The 20,288-nt window shown below is 47.0% G+C and overlaps 1 protein-coding gene across 5 annotated transcripts in view; it reads right to left on the reverse strand.

Moving 5' to 3' along the window:
* Window positions 1–4,432: 4,432 nt before the first annotated feature.
* Window positions 4,433–20,288, reverse strand: part of LOC146206698 (uncharacterized) — a 102,542-nt gene continuing 86,686 nt past the window's right edge. For 3 of the 5 annotated variants that reach the window (XM_084591504.1, XM_084591501.1, XM_084591499.1), the window contains one exon: window positions 4,438–4,562. In XM_084591504.1, the coding sequence (XP_084447630.1) occupies window positions 4,486–4,562 (77 nt within the window). In that variant the 3' untranslated portion in view covers window positions 4,438–4,485. Of the gene's footprint in view, window positions 4,563–20,288 lie in introns of all 5 variants that reach the window. The other 2 variants (XM_084591502.1, XM_084591500.1) reach the window with 2 other exon arrangements.

Below are 20,288 nucleotides of genomic sequence, written 5' to 3' on the forward strand. Positions count from 1 at the left end.
GCACGCAAAAGTGCACGTCGAGAAATGCGGCCAGAGGACCACGTGAACGTTCTGGGCCCTTATCCGCTTGTGGGAGAACCACCGCGTCCGCCGCCGCGCGCAAAGATGCCACACCGGTAATTCTCAAGGCGATTTCGCACTTTGCTTGTCCTGGCTCTCGTCACTCATAGTTGTGGTTGTAACACGCACGTTGATTGATTACAACTTACTAAAACTTCTTCGAAATCCGAACTAGCAAATTACACCTCGCACGCGAGAGCGCGGAATGCGAAAAAGGCGGAAAGACGAGTGCGCGTCTAAGCGGTCAGAATGGAAAGGATAAAAGAAAAACTTTTGTTACTAAGCACCCACTTCAAACCCTCAGAATCTTTGTTTATTAATGAGTTGGCTTTAGTCTCCCTAACATAAGCAAGGGCAGTCTTGCTCACTTATAACTTAAGCTGAAAGATATCGTCTACATACCTACGGAGAATACGTAAATTATCATCATCATATTCATCTCCTTTGCATTTGCCGTGTAGCTGCGCCACTTTTTAGTTCCGCTCCTTTAATGCAATAAACCTCCCTTGCAGTAAAGACTTTAGAAGTTCCGTGTGACTGGGTTAGTGTAAGGCCCAGTTCCCCACCCACTCACTTACTCTCTCTCTCTTTCTGAGCTGCTTTCCGCGCTTACACAACTCAAGCTAACACAAGACGTCATAAACTTAAGTATACTTGCTCACCTGATGGTAGCTGGTCATAACGCGGCTGTTCAAAAAAGGTGGGCAGCACAGCCAGTGGCTAACACGAATTGCTACTTTGAGACTGCGAGCCTTGTCCTCGGACATGGATCATGCCGGCTGTGCAGGCGTCTCTTCACCAGTGCTGGAGCTGCTTCGCAAATCTGTCGCTTCCTTCTGTTTACGACTAGGTCGTTAATGGTTTTATTTCCTGCATTCAAATGCCGCTGATAAATGAACTTAAGATGTCATCGGCGCTAATGAGGAGCAATGCCACTTTCCACTCCCATTCTGTGCCAAGCCGTTACGAACATTCGGTTGCCGTTCTTTCAGAGAAGCGGAGGGGGAGGACCAAGGCGAAATTGAGGATCTTGATAGCTGGTGCGGGGCGCTGCGGAAAAACAAGCAGAGATTTACCCAAGAACTGACACGCACAAATGAGACACCAGAAATAGACGCCCATCTACTCCACCTGTGGGAAGCGAGGAGGGGACTGTTAAGAAGATGGAAGAAACAGAGGCACAATCGAAAGCTTAGGATGAAAATTGTGGAGATCACAAAGAAGGCGGCGGAGTACGCTGAACAACTGACGAGAGCCAACTGGGGCAAATTCTGCGACTCTCTGCAGGGGACGCTCAGCACTTCCAAGACGTGGCGAATTCTAAAAGCCATCATGGACCCCACCAAACAGAAGCGAGAGGGGCAGAAGTCGCTGGAGCGGTTGCTACACACATTCCCAGGCACGAAGGAAGATGTGATCAAAGCCGTCTACGACAAATGCTACGGAGTAGACCTAGAGGATCCATATCCATACGCAGAAGATTACAAAGGAAACCCAAATCCGAAAATGGACGAGCCGATCACGGAGGAAGAAGTCCGGACGGCAATAGCAAGTGCCACTCGAAACACAGCGGCTGGTGACGACAAGATCACTAATGCCATAATTCGGAACATGAGCAAGAGCAATATCAAGGCACTGGCGCATTTCATGAACAAGCATTGGGAAGCAGGAACGGTGCCAGCGCAGTGGAAACACTCGGTGGTCATCATGATCCAGAAACCCGGGAAAAAATTGGCAATAGAGAATTTGCGGCCCATTTCTTTAACTTCGTGCCTGGGAAAGATTTTCGAGAGGGTTGTCAGTAATAGACTGAAAAATTACTTAGAGGATAGCGCTCAGATGCCGGACACCATGTTTGGCTTCAGAGAAAAGCTATCAGCCCAGGACGTTCTCCTGCAGATTAAAGAAGAGGTCTTGACAGGTATCCCACGCTCGGCAGAACACGTAGTTTTGGCAGTGGACAGTAAAGGTGCATTTGATAATGTTAGTCACAAGGCGATCTTAGATGGCCTGGCAGACACGAATTGTGGAACCAGAGTCTACGAGTACGTTAGGAGCTTCCTGAGTAACCGGACGGCCGAAATCAAGATTGGCAATATAGAAACAGAGACCTTCTCCCAGCCCAACAAAGGGACACCTCAAGGAGCAGTCATTTCGCCCACGCTGTTCAACGTGGCAATGATTGGCCTGGCCAGGCGCCTCGAGAAGGTGGAGGGCATACAGCACGCTATGTATGCTGATGACGTCACCATCTGGACGACCACAGGATCACTCGGGGAGAAGGAAGCGAAATTGCAAGAAGCAGCATCTGTCATCGAAGAATATCTAAAGCAGAGGGGCTTGGAGTGCTCATCACGAAAATCAGAACTGATCAGATTCTGGCGAGGGAAGGGCAACCGCTCTGCTCCCACAGATCAAGGCCACAAGCTCGAGATCCGGCTACAAGGGGAGACAGTGCCCTAAAAGACAACCGTGAGGATCCTGGGGATGTGGCTCCAATCGAATCAGAGGTGTCAACACACGCTTAATCTGCTCAAGACCTCGACCCAGCAAGTCGCCCGAATGATAGCACGGGTGACCAGCAAAAAGATGGGGATGAAGGAGCCCGACACACTCAAACTTGTCCGGAGCCTCGTTATTAGCAGAGTAGCGTATGCTCTACCCTACTTCAATATGACCAAAGGAGAGGAAGACAGAGCGGACGCCATCATCAAAATGGCTATCAAGACCGCACTCAAGCTCCCCAAGAACACACCGAACCACAAACTAGCAGCTCTGGGTCTGCACAATACAATACAAGAATTAGCAGAAGCCCAAATCAAGTCACAGCTAAACTGACTTCTACAAACGAGGACGGGAAGACGGGTGTTGGAAAGACTGGGATATAGCACACACCTACAGGTTTATAACAAGACAAGAGATGTATCGCGGGAAGTCAGAAATTGGTACCGAGTTCGGCCCATACCTAGAAACATGGACCCCCGCCTACACCCGGGAAGAAGGCAGGCAAGGGCAGAGTATTATGAAAAAACATTTGGCCAACAAGACACGCAGCCTTATACGAAACCAACGCAAAGAGGGCGATAGCCACGGTCACAGACTGCGAAGGCCGGGAGGTAGTTAGCGCCTCGATCCAAAACTGTACAGTCACGGAGGCAGAAGAAGTGGCTATCGCATTGGCCATTAGGCAAGGAAGAGAAACGGGAGAGAGTCTGACGATACTGTCAGACTCTCAATCCGCATGCAGAAATTTTCAACGGGGTAAATTATCTAAGGTAGCGCACCAAATCCTTTCTTCCACAAGCGAGCCAACAAAACAATGCACTCAAACACTAGTGTGGATTCCGGGGCATGCAGGGGTCACGGGGAATTTGTACGCAGACAGGGTAGCACGAGGACATGCAACCTACCGTGCGCCCAACAGTCTCGGGACAGAGGACCTGATTCCGCTTGACCCTGACTACACCACAATACTACAACACTATAGAGGCTTGCGGAAAGTATATCCGGAGCCGCATAAAAAGCTCAGCAACGAGGAGGCCATAGATCTGAGGCGGCTACAGACGGGCACCTTCATTAATTTACACATATTACACATGATACATACCACGACATTCAGAGACGAGTGCCCGTGGTGTGGGAAGACCCCTACCCTGTACCACATAACATGGGAATGCAGCTCACATCAACTACAAAAAATTGAAAACCCAAATGAAAGACAGTGGGAGGCTTTGCTGGCCAGCTCAGACCCGGAGGCTCAGCTCTACCTGGTCACAAGAGCTCGCAAACTGGCGAAAGCCAGTGGTGCCCTGGACTGGGGGCGCCAACCGCTCGTCAGCCTCGGTTGAAGAGGCGAAGAAAAAGATCCCCGAGCAGTTAATAAAGTTCACTCACTCTTCAGATGTAACGCTCTTCGCGTCTCGTAAACTCGCTCAGCTTCTCCGTGCGTAGCTGCTGCCGAATGTCCGACCGCAAGTAGGTCACGATACACTGAGACCGCAATGCCGCAAAATGTTTCACTCGCTCTCATTGCAACTCGAGGCGTCCGCGTCGCGGAATGCACCGCAGCAGCTCGGTTCGTGGAGTATCGCCGTTTTTCATACTTGGCGCTAATGTATACAATAGCAGACTGCAGCGGGCTTTTTTTTTTCTACCATTTTTTCTTTCTTCAGTATTCGTAACACGACTGTGCGCTTACTTAACCTGGCTCAGTCCTACTGCGCACGTCAAGCGTACGTCACAATTTGAACAAAATTGTGAATTGTCTAGAATAGAGCCCCTGGTATGCGTGTTCTGTGGAAAGACACGGGTTCAAGAAAGAGCGAGCAAAAAACAGCGACATCTTCGCTGCTCAGCACAACAGACAAGACTCTCCCGATAGTGCAGAGGCGTTTATTCAGAGGTAGCTTGGCTACGCGGGAAATTTCACGCCGACTGGTAGTTTTTCAAGATGGGGTAGATGTTGTCGAAGGCCTTGTAGATGTGCTCCCGGACTTTAGCTCCTGCAGGAGTGCCCAACCATCAATCCGAGGTAATAAGAAATTATACACAAATACCTTGCAAAGGCGCAAAGAATGCTTGCTCGTTGACTGCTAATCTTAGGAACTAAAGTTAGTAAATGGAATTTACGTGTAAATCTTTTTCAAAAACGTTCCATTTACACAATCGAATAGCGTTCTGAATACAAAAATTAGTAAAATAAACGGGACGACACATTTAAATTAAACGGTCTGATGTGGAACACACGCATCTGGAAAACTTTACCTTAAAATTATAATAAAGAACTACGTTCTGTTAAGCGGGGATCCAGGCACTGGTAGCGAGCAGGACCGGAGCAGGGGTGGCCTAACTTGCAGTCAGCTGGTCCGCAAAATCACTTCCTGTTCCTCTTTCTCGGGGATCTGCCCACTTAATCGGAACTTCTTCTTTACAATCTGGCCCCCGCAGAAAAGAGGAGCCATCCTGGCGACTCAAGGAGACGAAAGGAATGCGGGATCGTAGTAAGGCTTCAAACGGTCGACGTGAACAATCTCACGCCCACGGCGGCGAAGGTCGGTGGAAGCGGCTAGCGGTTCAACTAGGTAATTCACGGAAAAAGTCTGTTGGAGCACTAGGTAGGGTCCGTGGTACTTGGAAATAAACTTGCTGGTCAGACCGGGTGGTGTCGATGGGACCCAGAGCCACACGTAAGCACCGGGAGAAAATTGGTGGACAGAGTGGCTGCTGTCGTTGTGCGCTTGTTTCTGGACTTGCTCGTCCGAAGTGAGTGAGCGAGCAAGTTTGCGACATTCTTCAGCGTGCCTGGCAGCTGCTGAAAGCGATGTATACTCTGAGATATCAGGACGGTAGGGAAGGATGGTGTCGAGTGGAGACGAAGGTTCACGCCCGTACAGCAGAAAAAATAGCGAGAATCCGGTAGTTGCTTGAACGGCGGTGTTGTAGGCGTAGGTTATAAATGGGAGAATCTTGTCCCAATCGGAGTGATCGGAGGCGATGTACTTGGACATCATGTCACCTAGTGTGCGATTGAAGCGCTCTGTCAGTCCGTTCGTTTTGGGTGGTACGCGCTGGCTGTCCGGTGGATGGTTTGACATTCGCGTAGGAGCGCTTCGATAACCTCGGATAGGAAAGATTTGCCTCGATGACTTAGAAGTTCACGGGGGGCATCGTGCTACAGAATGAAATGAAGAATAAAGGACGCTATAGTGGGTCCGGTGGCATCCTGAAGTGCTGCTGTCTCCGCACAGCGAGTAAGGTGATCGACGGCCACGATTATCCAACGATTTCCTGCAGGTGTGTACGGCAGAGGTCCATACAAATCGATGCCAACACGATCGAATGGTCGGTATGGGCACGGAAGGTGCTGTAGTGGAGCTGGCTGATGGAGAGGAGGTGGCTTGCGACGTTGGCAATCGATGCACGAACGCACATACTTACTGACGAAGGTATACATACCACGCCAGTAAAAGCGCTGTCGCAACCGTTCATAAGTCTTAAATACACCCATATGGCCACACTGCGGATCGTTATGGTAAGATGCGCGGATATCACTTCGGAGGTGGCGAGGTACGACGAGCAGCCACTTACGGCCATCTGGCATATAGTTGCGTCGATAGAGAAGACGGTCATGAAGGGCGAAATGCTGCGCTTGACGACGAAGGGCACGAGGAGCCGGTGAAAGTGACGAGTTCGTAAGAAGATCGATTAGTGATGTAAGCCACGGATCCTTGCGCTGTTCTGATGGCATGTCGTCGATGGACAAGGAAGACAAGGCGGAGCTGGAGACAGGGACAACGGAGCGTCAGGCGACACTGGCGAGCGAGATAAAGCGTCTGCGTCGGAGTGCTTACGCCCTGTACGATAGATGACTCGGATATCATACTCTTGTAGTCTAAGCGACCAGCGGGCGAGACGGCCGGTGGGGTCTTTTAGTGGAGACAACCAACATAAAGCGTGGTGGTCCGTAACATCAAATGGGCGCCCATACAAGTATGGCCGAAATTTCTGAAGCGCCCGAACAATTGCCAAGCATTCCTTTTCTATCACCGAGTAGTTGGTCTCGGCCTTGGTCAGTGTTCGACTTGCGTACGCCACAACGTATTCATCAACACCGGGTTTTCGTTGGGCAAGAACAGCGCCGAGGCCGGCGTCGCTGGCATCGGTGTGCACTTCGGTAGGAGCAGCTGGATCAAAATGGCGCAATACTGGGGGTGAGGTAAGTATCGTGCGGAATTTCGTAAAAGCAGTATCGCAAGCCGGCGACCAGGTAGAAAGATCTTTGTAGGCGCTGAGAAGTCGCGTCAGAGGAGCAATGATGGTCGCAAAGTTCCGAACGAAACGCCTAAAATAGGAGCATAAGCCTATGAAGCTGCGTAGTTGCTTGATAGATGTTGGCTTCGGGAACTCAGCGACAGCGCGGAGTTTAGATGGATCAGGAAGGATGCCATCCTTGGACACTGAATGCCCTAAAATAGTAAGTTGGCGAGCGGCGAAATGGCACTTTTTCAGATTGAGCTGCAGACCAGTGTCGCTAAGACATTGCAAGACAGTTTCAAGGCGAGTTAGGTGGGTCGCGAAGTCGGATGAAAATACGACGATGTCATCCAGGTAGCAGAGACATATGTGCCACTTCAAACCGCGGAGAATATTGTCCGTCATGCGTTCAAAGGTGGCGGGCGCGTTACACAGGCCAAACGGCATCACGTTGAACTCATAGAACCCGTCGGGAGTGACAAAAGCTGTCTTGGGGCGATCGTCTTCAGCCATTGGAACTTGCCAGTAGCCAGATCGTAAATCGATTGAAGAGAAAAATTCCGCTCCATGCAAAGTGTCCAGCGCGTCGTCTATGCGTGGTAGCGGATAGACGTCCTTTCGTGTGATCGCATTAAGGCGGCGGTAGTCCACACAAAATCGAATAGACCCGTCTTCTTGACTAAAACGACCGGGGACGCCCAAGGGCTACTGGAGGGCTGAATAACACCTCTACTGAGCATCTCATCGACTTGCTCATCAATAATGCGGCGCTCTGAGGCTGATACACGATAAGGACGTTGGCGTAAAGGTGCATGCGTACCAGTATAGATGTGGCGGGCAACAGTCGATGTCCTACCCAAGGATGGCTGCTGGATGTCAAAGGAAGTTCGAAATCGGTTCAGCAAGTCGAAGAGCTTGGCGCGTTGATCTGGAGCGCGAGCACTGTCGATGGCTTTGTCAAAGGCAGCAAGAGGCGATGAAGAAGACGAGGAACGAGGTGGGCTAAGGGCACTTATGCTGTCGGAGATTGTGTCGGCACAGGCGGAGAGAAGCGCCGGGACGGTAACAAAATTTTCTGATCGAACAGGGTCGGCATGCCCAACGCACTCGCCACATTGCAACGTGAGTGGATAGAACGTATCGTTAGTAATGGCTAGTTCGGTTCGGTCGCATCGTACACTAAGGACGGTGCAGGGTAGGGGAAGACAGCGTCGCGAGACGAAAAGGGAAGATGGGGTGAAGAGCACTGTACAATCATCAAGAGAGGCACAGTTTATAGGCACAATAGCGGCAGATAAAGGCGGGATATCAGCAGCATCCGCAACGTGGCATTTGGCTTCCCCAAGAACGTTAACGGCGGTCGGTGCGGTGCTCAGCGCAGAAAACTCTACCTCGGCACGAGCGCAATTAATTACGGCGCGATTGCGACACAAGAAGTCCCACCCTAAAATAATGTCATGAGAGCAGTCACGAAGAACGATAAAACTGATGACGTAGAGAACGTCCTGAATGGTGACTCGAGCCGTGCAGGTACCGAACGGTTTGATGTACTCAGCAGTGGCGGTGCGCAAAGAAACCCCAGAATACGGCAGAACAACTTTTCGTAACAAGCGGCACAGTCTAACGTCAATAACCGACACAGCAGCACCAGTATCTACAAGCGCAAGAGTACAAACATTTTCAACGGTAACTTCGATTAAATTGTTCGGTGGCGAAGCAGGACTTTCACTGTTCGACGAAAGCGCAGTTCTTGCCTGCGGCACTGCGCCTAGTGGTTTTCCGGCATTGGTGAGGTAGAACGGCGACGCATCGGCGACGGAGAGCGACGGCGCGGAGAGGTTGAGCGGTTGTCATGCGAGAAGTGGTCAAAGTGGACGAGGGCTGAGGGGGGGGCGCACGGAGAGGGGACGGCGGCTGCGCGTAGGTGACCGGGCTCTGATCGAAAGCGTACCGGGACGGGCGACGGCGGCACAGGCGTGCAACATAGCCAGGGAGACCACATGCAAAGCAAATCGGCCGATTGTCCGATGTGCGCCAAGGGCATAGAATAAGTGGCGCCTGACGCTGAGTGAAAAATGCAGGAGGGGGTGGTCTTGCGGCAACCTCAGCATAAGACAGTGGAGTGGGTCCGGGCGTCGCGACAGCGTCGGCATGAATGAGCGGAGCTGTGAGTGGAGCGGCATGAAGAGTTGGTTGTCGAGGGGGCAGAAGTGCATTCGGCAACTTGTTCCCGAATAACCTGGCGTATGTTCGAAGCAAGTTGTGAGCTGGATTGCGGAACGTTTGAAATTAGCGATAATTGCCGGGCACCTTCCTCCCGTACGAAGTCCTTGATTTCTTGGATAAGTGCAGAGCTGACAGTACCATCAGACATAGCCGCGATCGTGCCTTCAGGTTGTCGAGGGACGATGCGTTGGCGACGAAGGTCGTCGTAGCTTTGACACATCGGGACAACATCATTTACAGTGCGGGGCTGTTTGGCGATGAGAATGTTGAATACGCCTTCATGGATGCCCATCATGATGTGGCGAATCTTCTGAGCTTCAGTCATCGATGCATTTACACGATGGCACAAATCTAAAACGTCTTCGATGTAGCTAGTGAATGTTTCTCCTTTCTGCTGCACCCGCTCGCGCAAACGGTGTTCGGCGCGAAGCTTGCGGGCTGCAGGGTGACCGAAGACATCCATAAAGCGAGATCTGAACGAGGCCCAAGTTGGAATGTCAGCCTCGTTATTTGTGAACCACAACTTTGCGACTTTTGTGCGGTAGAATATCACGTTGTTAAGCTTCAAGATGTCATCCCACTTATTGTGGGTGCTTACACGTTCATACGACGAAAGCCAGTCCTCCACGTCCTGATCGTCGGTACCGCTGAAGAACGGCGGGTCCCGCCGGCGAAGCATCCCGGAGCATGGAATAGAAGGGGCCGAGGTAGCGGGGCCGGTGGTGTTAGTGCTGGAGTCTGTCATTGAGGTAGGAATTCGGCGGCTGCGGAGCTCCCGGGCGAGGAAATGGAAGAGAAATCCCGCGACCTCCACCAAGTGTTAAGTGGGGATCCAGGCACTGGTAGCGGGCGCTGGTAGCGAGCAGGACCGGAGCAGGGGTGGCCTAACTTGCAGTCAGCTGGTCTGCAAAATCACTTCCTCTTCCTCTTTCTCGGTGATCTGCCCACCTAATCGGAACTACTTCTTTACGGTTCCAATAATAACGCCTGCAAGCAGGCTCGTAGATAATGTAGCCTGGCAACACTGATCTGCATGCACGCCCTACCTCTCGAAGCTTACCATTATCACATCGTGATGACGCAAGGGCGGCTGTAACCAAATTGTGCCATGACATAAGGCTTTTTGCTTTACTCAAGAAGGGGTGAAACTCATTTCCCAAGCTTTTCATACCACATAAACGTCTAGCTTATGCGTTACAAAACAATGCACTGGGTGTATTTTTTTTTCTTTTTTAGCATGTCCAACATTTTAAAAGGAAGGTAACTGGTCATATTTTTTCTTGAAGCTGTATTAGGGGCTATGGTGGCCACCAGGTAAGAGGCAGAATTCTTTAAATGTTATTTACTTCGCTAATTAACTAAATAGGTTGACTTCTTAATTTTATACTTTGGGGGATATTTTCATTTGTAGAATGTAAACTCGTCCTCCAAATAGTATAGCCTAGAAAAAGAATTGCTCTAACTTAACCCTGCTGAGCTCAGACGAAGCGAAAGCTTCGTTAGGCTCGGTTACAATCCTCGTTAATCGTCATCATCATCACTATCAATACTATCATTATTATCAACTAAATATACCATCATTATCATCGCTGTTGCAATCAATATCATTATCACTAACTGCCTCGTCATTATCACCGCTACTGCCATCCTGACGCTAGAGAAGGAGAATTCATATACGATCTATTTCTCACGGGCCTGACGTGCAGTGGTTTGCGCGCTTGGCTGGGGTAGCAGGGACAGTGGCTCGATTTTCGGTGGAGACAGATTCTAAACCGAAAAGCTTCTCTACAAGTGTCGGAGCCGAGCTTCGCGTATGCCGTATGCCGCGACCGAGTGACGTCACAGCCAAGGCCAGCTGTACAGCCCCCTCGCCAATCTCTGCCGGTGTTGCCTAGCAACGCTTAATAGGTGTGCGACTCCTTCTCATTAACAAAAAAATTAGTCTTCATCCGGGAATCGAACCTCCATCACTTGGATCCCCAGCCGAGCGCTTTACCGCTGTGGTCGTGAAACACTCTACATAATTCCGCTTGTCTACCGTGAGGATAATAGCGGGATTCCGCGAGTTACAGATACTGCGATTGGCACGCAATTTGAAAGTACTAAAGACTAAAATAGTTAAGTCACTCAATTAGGGTGAGGTCAAGGATGTGACGTCACTCATCTGCCATCAGCTATAAGGACAAAGCGGGAACAAGTGCGCTCCAACGCCGCCGGGCGACGCTTCTTGTCTTCCGCGAGTGACAGATGCTGCGCCTTTCCTTTCCTTGTAAACGAATTGTAGAACGCCGGTGAACTTATACGCGCTCGACATGGATGCCAAGGAGAGTTTAGCTGCTGGTGAACGGCGCAGAAGACTGGAGAAATTAACTTCTTCTGATCCCAAGGTAGTCACTGCTTTTCGCTACGTATATCCAGGCATAACAGAGCTAGGTCATCTTTCTTTTTTTTTTTTGTAAGTGTCAATATATTCGCTGCCCATAGCAGCACTTCCAATCAAAGATCAAAGGTGGCGCATGGTACTTGTTTATAGCCACTCTATGTCATCTGGCTCATTAAAGGCCAAACGTGAACAGTCTCTGACCTTGACCCGAGGTCGGGTAGTGAAGCTTTCGCTTCATATTCTTCTGAAAAGATATTGTTACACCTTACACAAGACCTACAGATATCAGCCAGCTAAGTGGCTTCACATCATAACACAGCGCCACCGGAGGCGCCCAAAGTAGGCCGCCTCGGCGCTATGATGCCGGATTGCAAGCGAAATGACTGTGCGCGTTGGGTACCGACGCGACGGCTACGAGGCTGCGGAAACAGACAACGAACTGTCGCGCGCCCATCTGGCTCTCGGGTGATGCCAACATATTGACAAAACCTCTGGGTAGGCCAGCTTTGTGTTACTGAGTGAAGTCGCCTATCAGGGCTTTGTCAAAGCTATTTGTGGGCCCTTCAAGAGTTTTTTTTTTTTTTCTCGGCTATAATAGCTGGAGGACGAGCTCCAATTCCGCAAATACCAGCATACCTCCTAAAATAAATATTTTAAAATTCATGTTTCTTGCTTATTGGCGATATAATTGAAGCATTTTCCCTCTTACTTAGTGCCCGCCGTAGCCCCTAACATAACCCCAGGGAGAAATAAATTCAAAGCCAGTTACATTTTTTTTTTTTTTTAATTTTTGACCCTTTAGAAACGTCCGGTATACCTATATAGCATATCATACAAAACATTTTCTAAGCGGTAGTTTTTCTAACCACTTTAGTCAGCAGTTTTTAAGACGATCTACAACGTTTCCTTTGACACTTGTTCTCGAAGCCAACAGTTAGGAAGCTATCTCATTGGCCCACTAATTAAAGACGTTTAAAGAACAAGCATACTGCACACTAGGCCATGCGACTCTCCACTCCCCTGCATTGGTTTCTCTGGGTGGTGACAGACCACTTTTTTTAAAGACTTCTTTACATTTAGTTGGCACACCCGGCATATGGTTGAACAAACAAGGATAGGGAAAAAAGGGGCTCGTGGACTCGGAGGTCAATGTTTTAGACCGCATAGGCGGCGCGTGGTCGTTTTCTTCTACATTCTAATGAATTATCTTCCAAGTACAAAAATAATTGCACTATAATTTCCCATTATTCAAAAACACACTTTAATAATTACGCGGACGCTATCGTCTTCATAGTGGAATGCGATAGCGTTCAAAGCAATGCTGCTGCTATAAGTGTTTTGTGCACGCTGATAAGATCAACTCCGCCATGTCACGTGGTCTCGTGATGTCGCTCAACCCTGCGGCCATGTCAGTCCCGTCCCGTGTAAAATGCACTGCTGTTGCGACCAAAAGACATATGCTGCGCTGCGCTCTGGATCGCCTCGATCATAGCACTCTGACAAAAGACTGCTCTCGGACCTGGCCACAGCCCACAACCGCTATTGACGACTACAAGCCATTGTTTTGCCACGTGGAAGCGTTTAAGGGACAGAACAAGGACAAACAAGAACACACACGAGCGCTAACTCTCAACAGTTTATTGTGAACCACAGGGCAGTAAACATACACATTGTGCTGGCGCAGGAGGACAAACAATTTCAATACTTTCTCAGATAATCTGGTTCCTTTCGAGATAGTTCAACAGATTATGACAGTTTCTGCAGTGCACATCAGGAAAACCACCTCTCTTTTCTTTTACATTAACGATGCTCGCGAAGGCGTTCGTTCAGGCACTTTCCACTTTTACCTATATATTTCTTTCTGAATGTCAATGGTATTAAATAATTGATTCCATACATTCAACGAACGTGCTTACATGTTTAGTGGTACACGCACCATTTTTCGCAGGGCCAGATTTTGTCAACTTGCAGAGTTTGTGCAGCTTTTCAGAGGCTGAAAAAACGACCTCGACAATGGCCCTTTGTACAATCTTTTTCAAGCGATAGGACAAAGTGAATGAATAGAATAATAGTAACTTTTTGCTTATTTGCTGAAAGAGGAGGTAGGATACTTAGAGGGGAAGAGATTTGATTCGGAAGGATTTCGGAAATACTTGCAAGGACATGCTTAGGAGACCTGGCGTCAGTTAGGCTCTGTACTTGTTCAGCAAAATTTGCTGCCATTAGCTGAGGGCAGGACTTTTTTATGGCATTAGATAGGCATAACTTTGCAATTACCCTCTTAACAAGTTTGGAGTGCGCAGAATCCTGTGGGAGCAGTGGCTTGTCGGCGCGTGGCTCATTTTTTCCAGTAAATCTGATCGTCCTGAAATAAAATGTTGATATCAAGGAGCCGGACACTGTCCCCTGATGGCAACTTATGAATAATGACTAGAGGCGAGAAGTCTGTGCGTATGAAATTTAGTATGTTAGAGGCAAGTGATTCGAAGGAACCAGAATCACAGTCTAGGAAGATTAAATAGTCGTCAACGTATCTAAAAACTTTTGTTACCTTTAAGTCAACAAGGTGGCTGCAAAGCGCTCTGTCAAGTTCGGTCAAGTATAGATCGCTAAGCACCCCCCCCCCCCCCCTTTTTTTTTTTGCATATATGGCGACTCGTCCCTATGAATAAAATTGGACTTGAGATAAAGGCTTAAATGTTCTAAAAACCCACTGCTAGACGTACCCGATGCATTCTGGGAGGGAATGACTCCAAACTTGTCAATGCAGGTTTGAACACAACTAAACAAACTAGCTTGCGACAAGGAATAAAACAAATCCTTAATATCTGTAGAGGAAGCTCGTAAACCCTGAAGCGGTGGAGACTTTACGTAAGTAATAACAGCAATGCAGGGAGTCCTTGACTAAGAAGGGATCGTCGATTTGCAACAGGCTGAGCTTTTCTAGAAAGAAAAGAGCAATACACTTTTGCCACGTGTCAGAGACAATCGCCCTGAAGGGAACGACCACCTTGTGCGTTTCAACACTGAAGAAGACGAACTTTGTGTGCTGCCTGCAGGCAAAGAGGGCGGTTTTACTCTCATGTCCCACGGGTTGTTCCATTCAAAGGCCCTGGAAGCAGTCGCTAATGCTTTCGAACCTCACCTGAAGCGGTCTATTTCTAAGCTAAAAACTAAAGCGAAACAGCTTTGTAACAGGCTGCAGCTACAAAGAGATTTAAACGGCATAGAATCGTCCAAACAAGATCACCTTGACCTCTTCTTCCCCCCTAGGTGCCCACCTCCTCTTTCAGCAAATAAGCAAAAAGTGGCTATCCTTCCATAAATTCACGACTTGTCCTATCGCTTGAAAAAGATTGTACAACGGGCAAATGTGAAAGTCGTTTTTTCAGCCACTGAAGAGCTGCAGAAATTCTGCAAGTTGACAAGACCTGGTCCTGCGAAAAAGGGTTGGTGTACCACGAAATATGTAACCAAGTTCGTTGAATGTATGGAATCAACTGTTCACAGCATACCCTTGACATGCGGAAAGAAATATATAGATCAGAGTGGAAAGTGCCTGAACGAACTCCATTCGCGAGCAACGTTAGAATGTAAAAAAAAAAAAAAAAAGAGGTGGTTTTCTTTATGCACACTGAAGAAACTGAAGATTGTGTACCTATCTATATGGAGCATGCAATGTCATAACCAAGAACCCTAGCAAATTTGCCCGAGAAATCACTGAAGCAGAAGTCATAGATAGCTTAGGTGACTTGTGCATCGCGAAAGGGTCTGTTGGACAATCTCGAAAGGAACTAAATTATCTGAGGAACTACTGAAATTGTTAGACCTCCTGCGCCTGCGCAATGTATCACCATGTCGTGTATATTTAATAAATTGTTGGACGTTAGCGCTTGTGTGTCCTTGCTTGTCCCTGCGCTAGATTTGTTTGACATGTGTTACCGACAAGCTAAAATTGCCACCTTAATAGTTTAGCTTGTGTCACAAATGGCATCTGCGCTTCTGGCTGCTTCTCTGTTTTTTCATCCTTCTCCCATGTGAAGGGCAGACAAGCGGTAAACAACGCAATAGAGTTCGAGACAAAGTTTGTTGAAAAACTGCCCATCAAATGGTTGCATTGTGCAAAGCAACTGCCGCTGAACGTGCACGACTAGTACGAGTTTCAAAAGTGAGCCGATAATTTGCGTTTTTTTTTTTTAATTGCATTCCCGTGCTTCGCGGCGACCATCGACATTTGTCTTTCGAACGAATTCTGCCTTTGACGTTCAAGCATGACGTCAGTGGTAAGGAGCTGTCATTGACTATCCAAACACAGAAATTCAGTAAAGAAGATTGGGGAGACTACTGACGAACCAATCTACGATGATGATGTAAATATATGCCACAAGATCCCGATGCGAAACACAGATAGGATAAACATTGCCGCCAGCTTTGTACGCCTAAACCAGTGTCATGCTTTTGTGGTCAAGGCAATCAAGCAAAATATTACAAATTAGAAGCTTGGCTACTATGACAAAGGGGTGATTCATGTCAATGAGCATCTTATGCCAGCCAATAATCAGTTGCTGTCAGCATAAATGGCGAGCAAGAAAAAGGTATCTTGGAAATTTGTCTGGACTATGGTGGACAAAAGTTCTAGTGCGGAAATGCGAAAATTGTGACGTCATTAGATTAAAGGATAAGTTCGACCTGCAGACGATCAAAGAGTATAGGAGGGTTTCATTAGTCACTCGCCTCTTTTCAAGTGCACTAGTTATTACTCTGGATTATTATCTCGTCTGCGCCCACTACAATAATAAATGATTCCATGCCAGTTTTACGACTTAGCTGTCGGTGCTGCTCGATCGGCTCAAGATACAACCAACATTCAGATACCACAGACAAGAGCCGACGCAGCAAGGTACCTTCGACTGCTCGTCTGAAACGAGACTATAAAGTCGTGGTCTACCCATGCAGCCTGGACATCCCGTTCGCACTGCTTTCACCCTTACTTAAACTGCAAATACTGTTCGGCCTCCCCCGCTGGGACGCTGCGCTGCTGTACCGCCTGTGGCTGGGAGTGGTATTTACAAATGCCTATTCCCAGCTCATCGCAATGGCAGACTCTCCAACGTGTGAGCAGTGTGGGTGTGATAAATTTTTTCAGCTCATACTTTATGACTGCCTTCGGTTTCAGCGAGTTCAGTGCAGCTGTGACTCTCGTCCTCTAATAGAAGCAAAACGTTCGCAACCTTGGACAAGACCTTCATCACAAAGGAAAGCGGTGAAGGCGCTCCTGAAGTTCGTAAAGGACTCGGGGTTGAGTTCCCAACTATATCCTTAACCTATAACTATAAATTAACTATAGACTTAAGCTATAACTTTTAAGTGCACGCCCTCTGTTCCTTTATTAAAGGTCGATGGACACGTGACAACATTGTTTCCGCTCTTTCCTTTTTTTCCATTTATCCCCCTCCCCACCGTGTAGCACAGCCTACTGAACATCACCTGATTAACCTGTCTGCTTTTTTGTTCTTCTGTATCTTTTTTATTACCGAACAATATCTTATCTTCCAGTACTGTGTAAAGTATTTAAAAGCGTAATTAACAGTAGGCTAGAGCATTTTTTTCTAATAAGAACGTTATACAACCCTCCTAATAAGACTTCATAAAAGGCAAATGTACAAAACGAACTTTATTAACGGTGAAAGACCGAATCATTGACAGCACTGAGCACCGCAGGTATACTCTGGGGCTGTACTTAGACTTCCGCGAAGCGTTCAACTGTGTTCAGCATGATATCATCTCGAGAAAGCTATCTGCCTATGGTGTAAGAGGCGTAGCTTCTAATCTGCTGAGAAGTTATGCAATAGATCACAGTACATGGTAGTAGGTAGTATTTGTTCTGACACTATTTCTTAAGCAAGGTGTCCCTCAAAACTCTATATTAGGACCCCTTATGTTCATAGTACACACTTATGACATCTCTTGAATACATGAATCAACCAACATAGTCATATATGCGGACGATACCAATGCATTCCTTACAACCCGTTCGATGTCTGCTCTAGAAGATAATAAATTCTTACATTAAAACGTTGCATGTCCGATTACGGGCTCATAAACTTAGATTTAGGCTGAAATAAATTATATTACGTTCTGACCGATTAATACTATCGAACGTTATATTTTAAATGTCATATATGAAAATACGCAACAAAAACAAGTCAATAACTATAAATTACCAATTTTTTGATTTACTGAAAATCTTTTTTGAAGCACTCACATTTCCGGACTACGGGGGACGTTCGGAAAGTAAGTTTCGTCATTTATTGCACTATTTTTCGGCATAGTCACCACCGACATTGAGACATTTTTTCACAGCGTTCAATCAGCTTGAAGAACCCACTATGAGAGAAGTCAGCGCCCTGCGATGGTACACCAAAGCCACACACATCAAGTCTCGCATAAGATCAGATGCGTCGCTTTGGATGGGAGCGACTGGATCACCCGGTCTACAAGGCTAGATCTTGCCCCATCGGACTTTCACCTGTTTCCTGCATTAAAAGCCGTACTCTCTGAACGCCACTTCAAAAGCAGTGTGGAGGTGGAGCAGGTTGTGCAACAATTCCTTGCATCGCAGGGCACCGACTTTTACCAGAGTGGGTTCTTCAAACTGATTGCATGCTATGAAAAAATGTATGAATGTTGGGGGTGAATATGTCGACAAATAGAGCAAGTTATACATTCCATGACACATTGGTGCATTTCTAGGGGTAAAAAGAAATTCCATGTGAAAATAAATGACGAAACTTACTTTTACAACGTCCCTCGTAGTTGATGGCCTGAGCAAGGTTGTCGGTATAAGATCCCTAATTAAGCACGTACCGCTCTGTGTCAAGAGTACAATATACTATGTTTTACATTATTCGCGGTTCACTTAGTGTGTCCGTAATTCGGGTACGTCAACCCATACAAATCTGCAGAGTCATGGTCGTTTGAAAAAGGGTTTTAAGCATGATTAAAGAGTATTATGGAAGACCATAACAAGCCTGTACTGCGCCATTATTCCTCTAGCACAGCATGTTAAAGGTCGATTATATTTGTTACTTCCGCGTGTTCCAGTACATCCATGGACAAAGACTGGATACATCAATACCATATAACAGCCCAAGCAGATATGAACTTCGAACTCACCAGACGTTTACCCATAAAGTTTCCTCGGTTCTTAATAGGCTTAATCTAAATGTTGATTTCTCCGTTAGCAGTATTATATCTAAATGTAACATTAAAGTATATCTGACTGCAAACAATTTTTCAGTTTTCCTCAATTTATAACATTTGAAGTTCTCCATTGACCTTTTATCTTTACACGCTGATGGAATTTTCTTGGTAATGTCGATTGTACAAATCGCCAATGTTAGCAGTTTACTACTGGATGTTCATGCCAGATTCATGTATAACTGTAAATATTCGGTTGATTTTGTTTTCTGCACATTTTGTGTTCCAGTTGATATTGAATGTGTACCAGTACTTTTAGAACGAGAGGAAGAAGATGGCTTACACGGTATGGAAGAACACTGAACAAGGGTAGAGGAGGGGGGGGGGGGGGGGGAAGCTTCAGTTCGCAGGTCAAATCAACGTTTCGAAAGTGGACTTGTCTTCATCTGGGCAGAGAGATCATCACTGGCAGGGGTTTAAATATGCTTTTGCTTCCGAATAAGAAAAGCTGGGGAGGGGGAAAGTGGGTGAGAAGAAAGTAGGTCAAGGAGTGTGGAGGGGAGGATGGGTAAGAAGAAAGTAGGTCATGGAGGGCAAAAAATATTTTTAAAAATATTTCTTAAGTATGTATTTTTCAGCCCAGAACCGGGCAGGGATCCTGTTGCCTGCAAAAGAAATAAAAGCGGCAGCACCAGGAAACACTACAATAGGGGGTGGACGATTAGTCACCACCTAAAGCAGGTTCAGAGCAGATACACCTTTCTTAAAAAGGGACAAGCTTTCTAAAGAGCCCTAATAAGGAATATATTAGCAGGGGAACAATTGTTAAAAACTTTCCACAAAGGAAAGAGGGGGGGGGGACTAGAAGGAAAAAGAAACATAACCCCGCAGTGAACCACACCTAGCACGCAAAAAAAAAAAAGAAAAACCGAGGGCCAACTTAAGTAGGAAGTGATAAGGCGAAAGCATGTTTGGATAAACAAGTGCAACTTATGCTATTGCGGAGGGGAATGGAGTGTACATGTGCTGTGAATAAAGTGCACAATTTGCGCTATGTGGGATTGTTTTCCCGAATGGTTATGGTGCAGAGGGAATATACTTAAGGGATTCTAAGGTTCCTTTAGAGATATTTATTCCTGCTGGTTCCAATGTTCTAAATTTATGGATTAGATATGCCTCTCTATTTTTTGTCCCTTGCAGATTTAAAGCCTGGCTGGAGAATATATATAATTTAATTTCTTCGAACTTATGGTCTTTTTGATTGAAATGCTGGGAAACTCCTTTCGAGAGGTTTTTGCCTGTGTCTGCCCGATAGCCATTAAACCATATGTTCATTGGTTGCCCTGTCTCTCCAATGTACTGCTTATGACAGAAGGAGCATTCTAGAAGGTAGACAACTTTTGAAGATGTGCAGTTAAAGCCCGATTTTATGTGAAAAGTGAAATCGCTTGCATTACTTTAACCTTGGCGTCTTTTTGTATATGATTGCATGTCTTACATCTAGGTCAAGAGCAAGGATGTGGTTGTGTTGGATGCTTTGTCAAGTTTAGAATGTACTAGAATATCTATGAGGTTTGTGTTACGTTTGTATGTTATCTTTGGTGCCTCCGGGAATACTTTCTTCAGGCGTTCATTACACGTTAGCATGGAGTGGTATTTCCGCAGT

The sequence above is a fragment of the Amblyomma maculatum genome, chromosome 1 (assembly GCF_055883805.1).
Source record: "Amblyomma maculatum isolate TAMU_Amacu chromosome 1, ASM5588380v1, whole genome shotgun sequence".
Lineage (NCBI taxonomy): Eukaryota > Metazoa > Arthropoda > Arachnida > Ixodida > Ixodidae > Amblyomma > Amblyomma maculatum.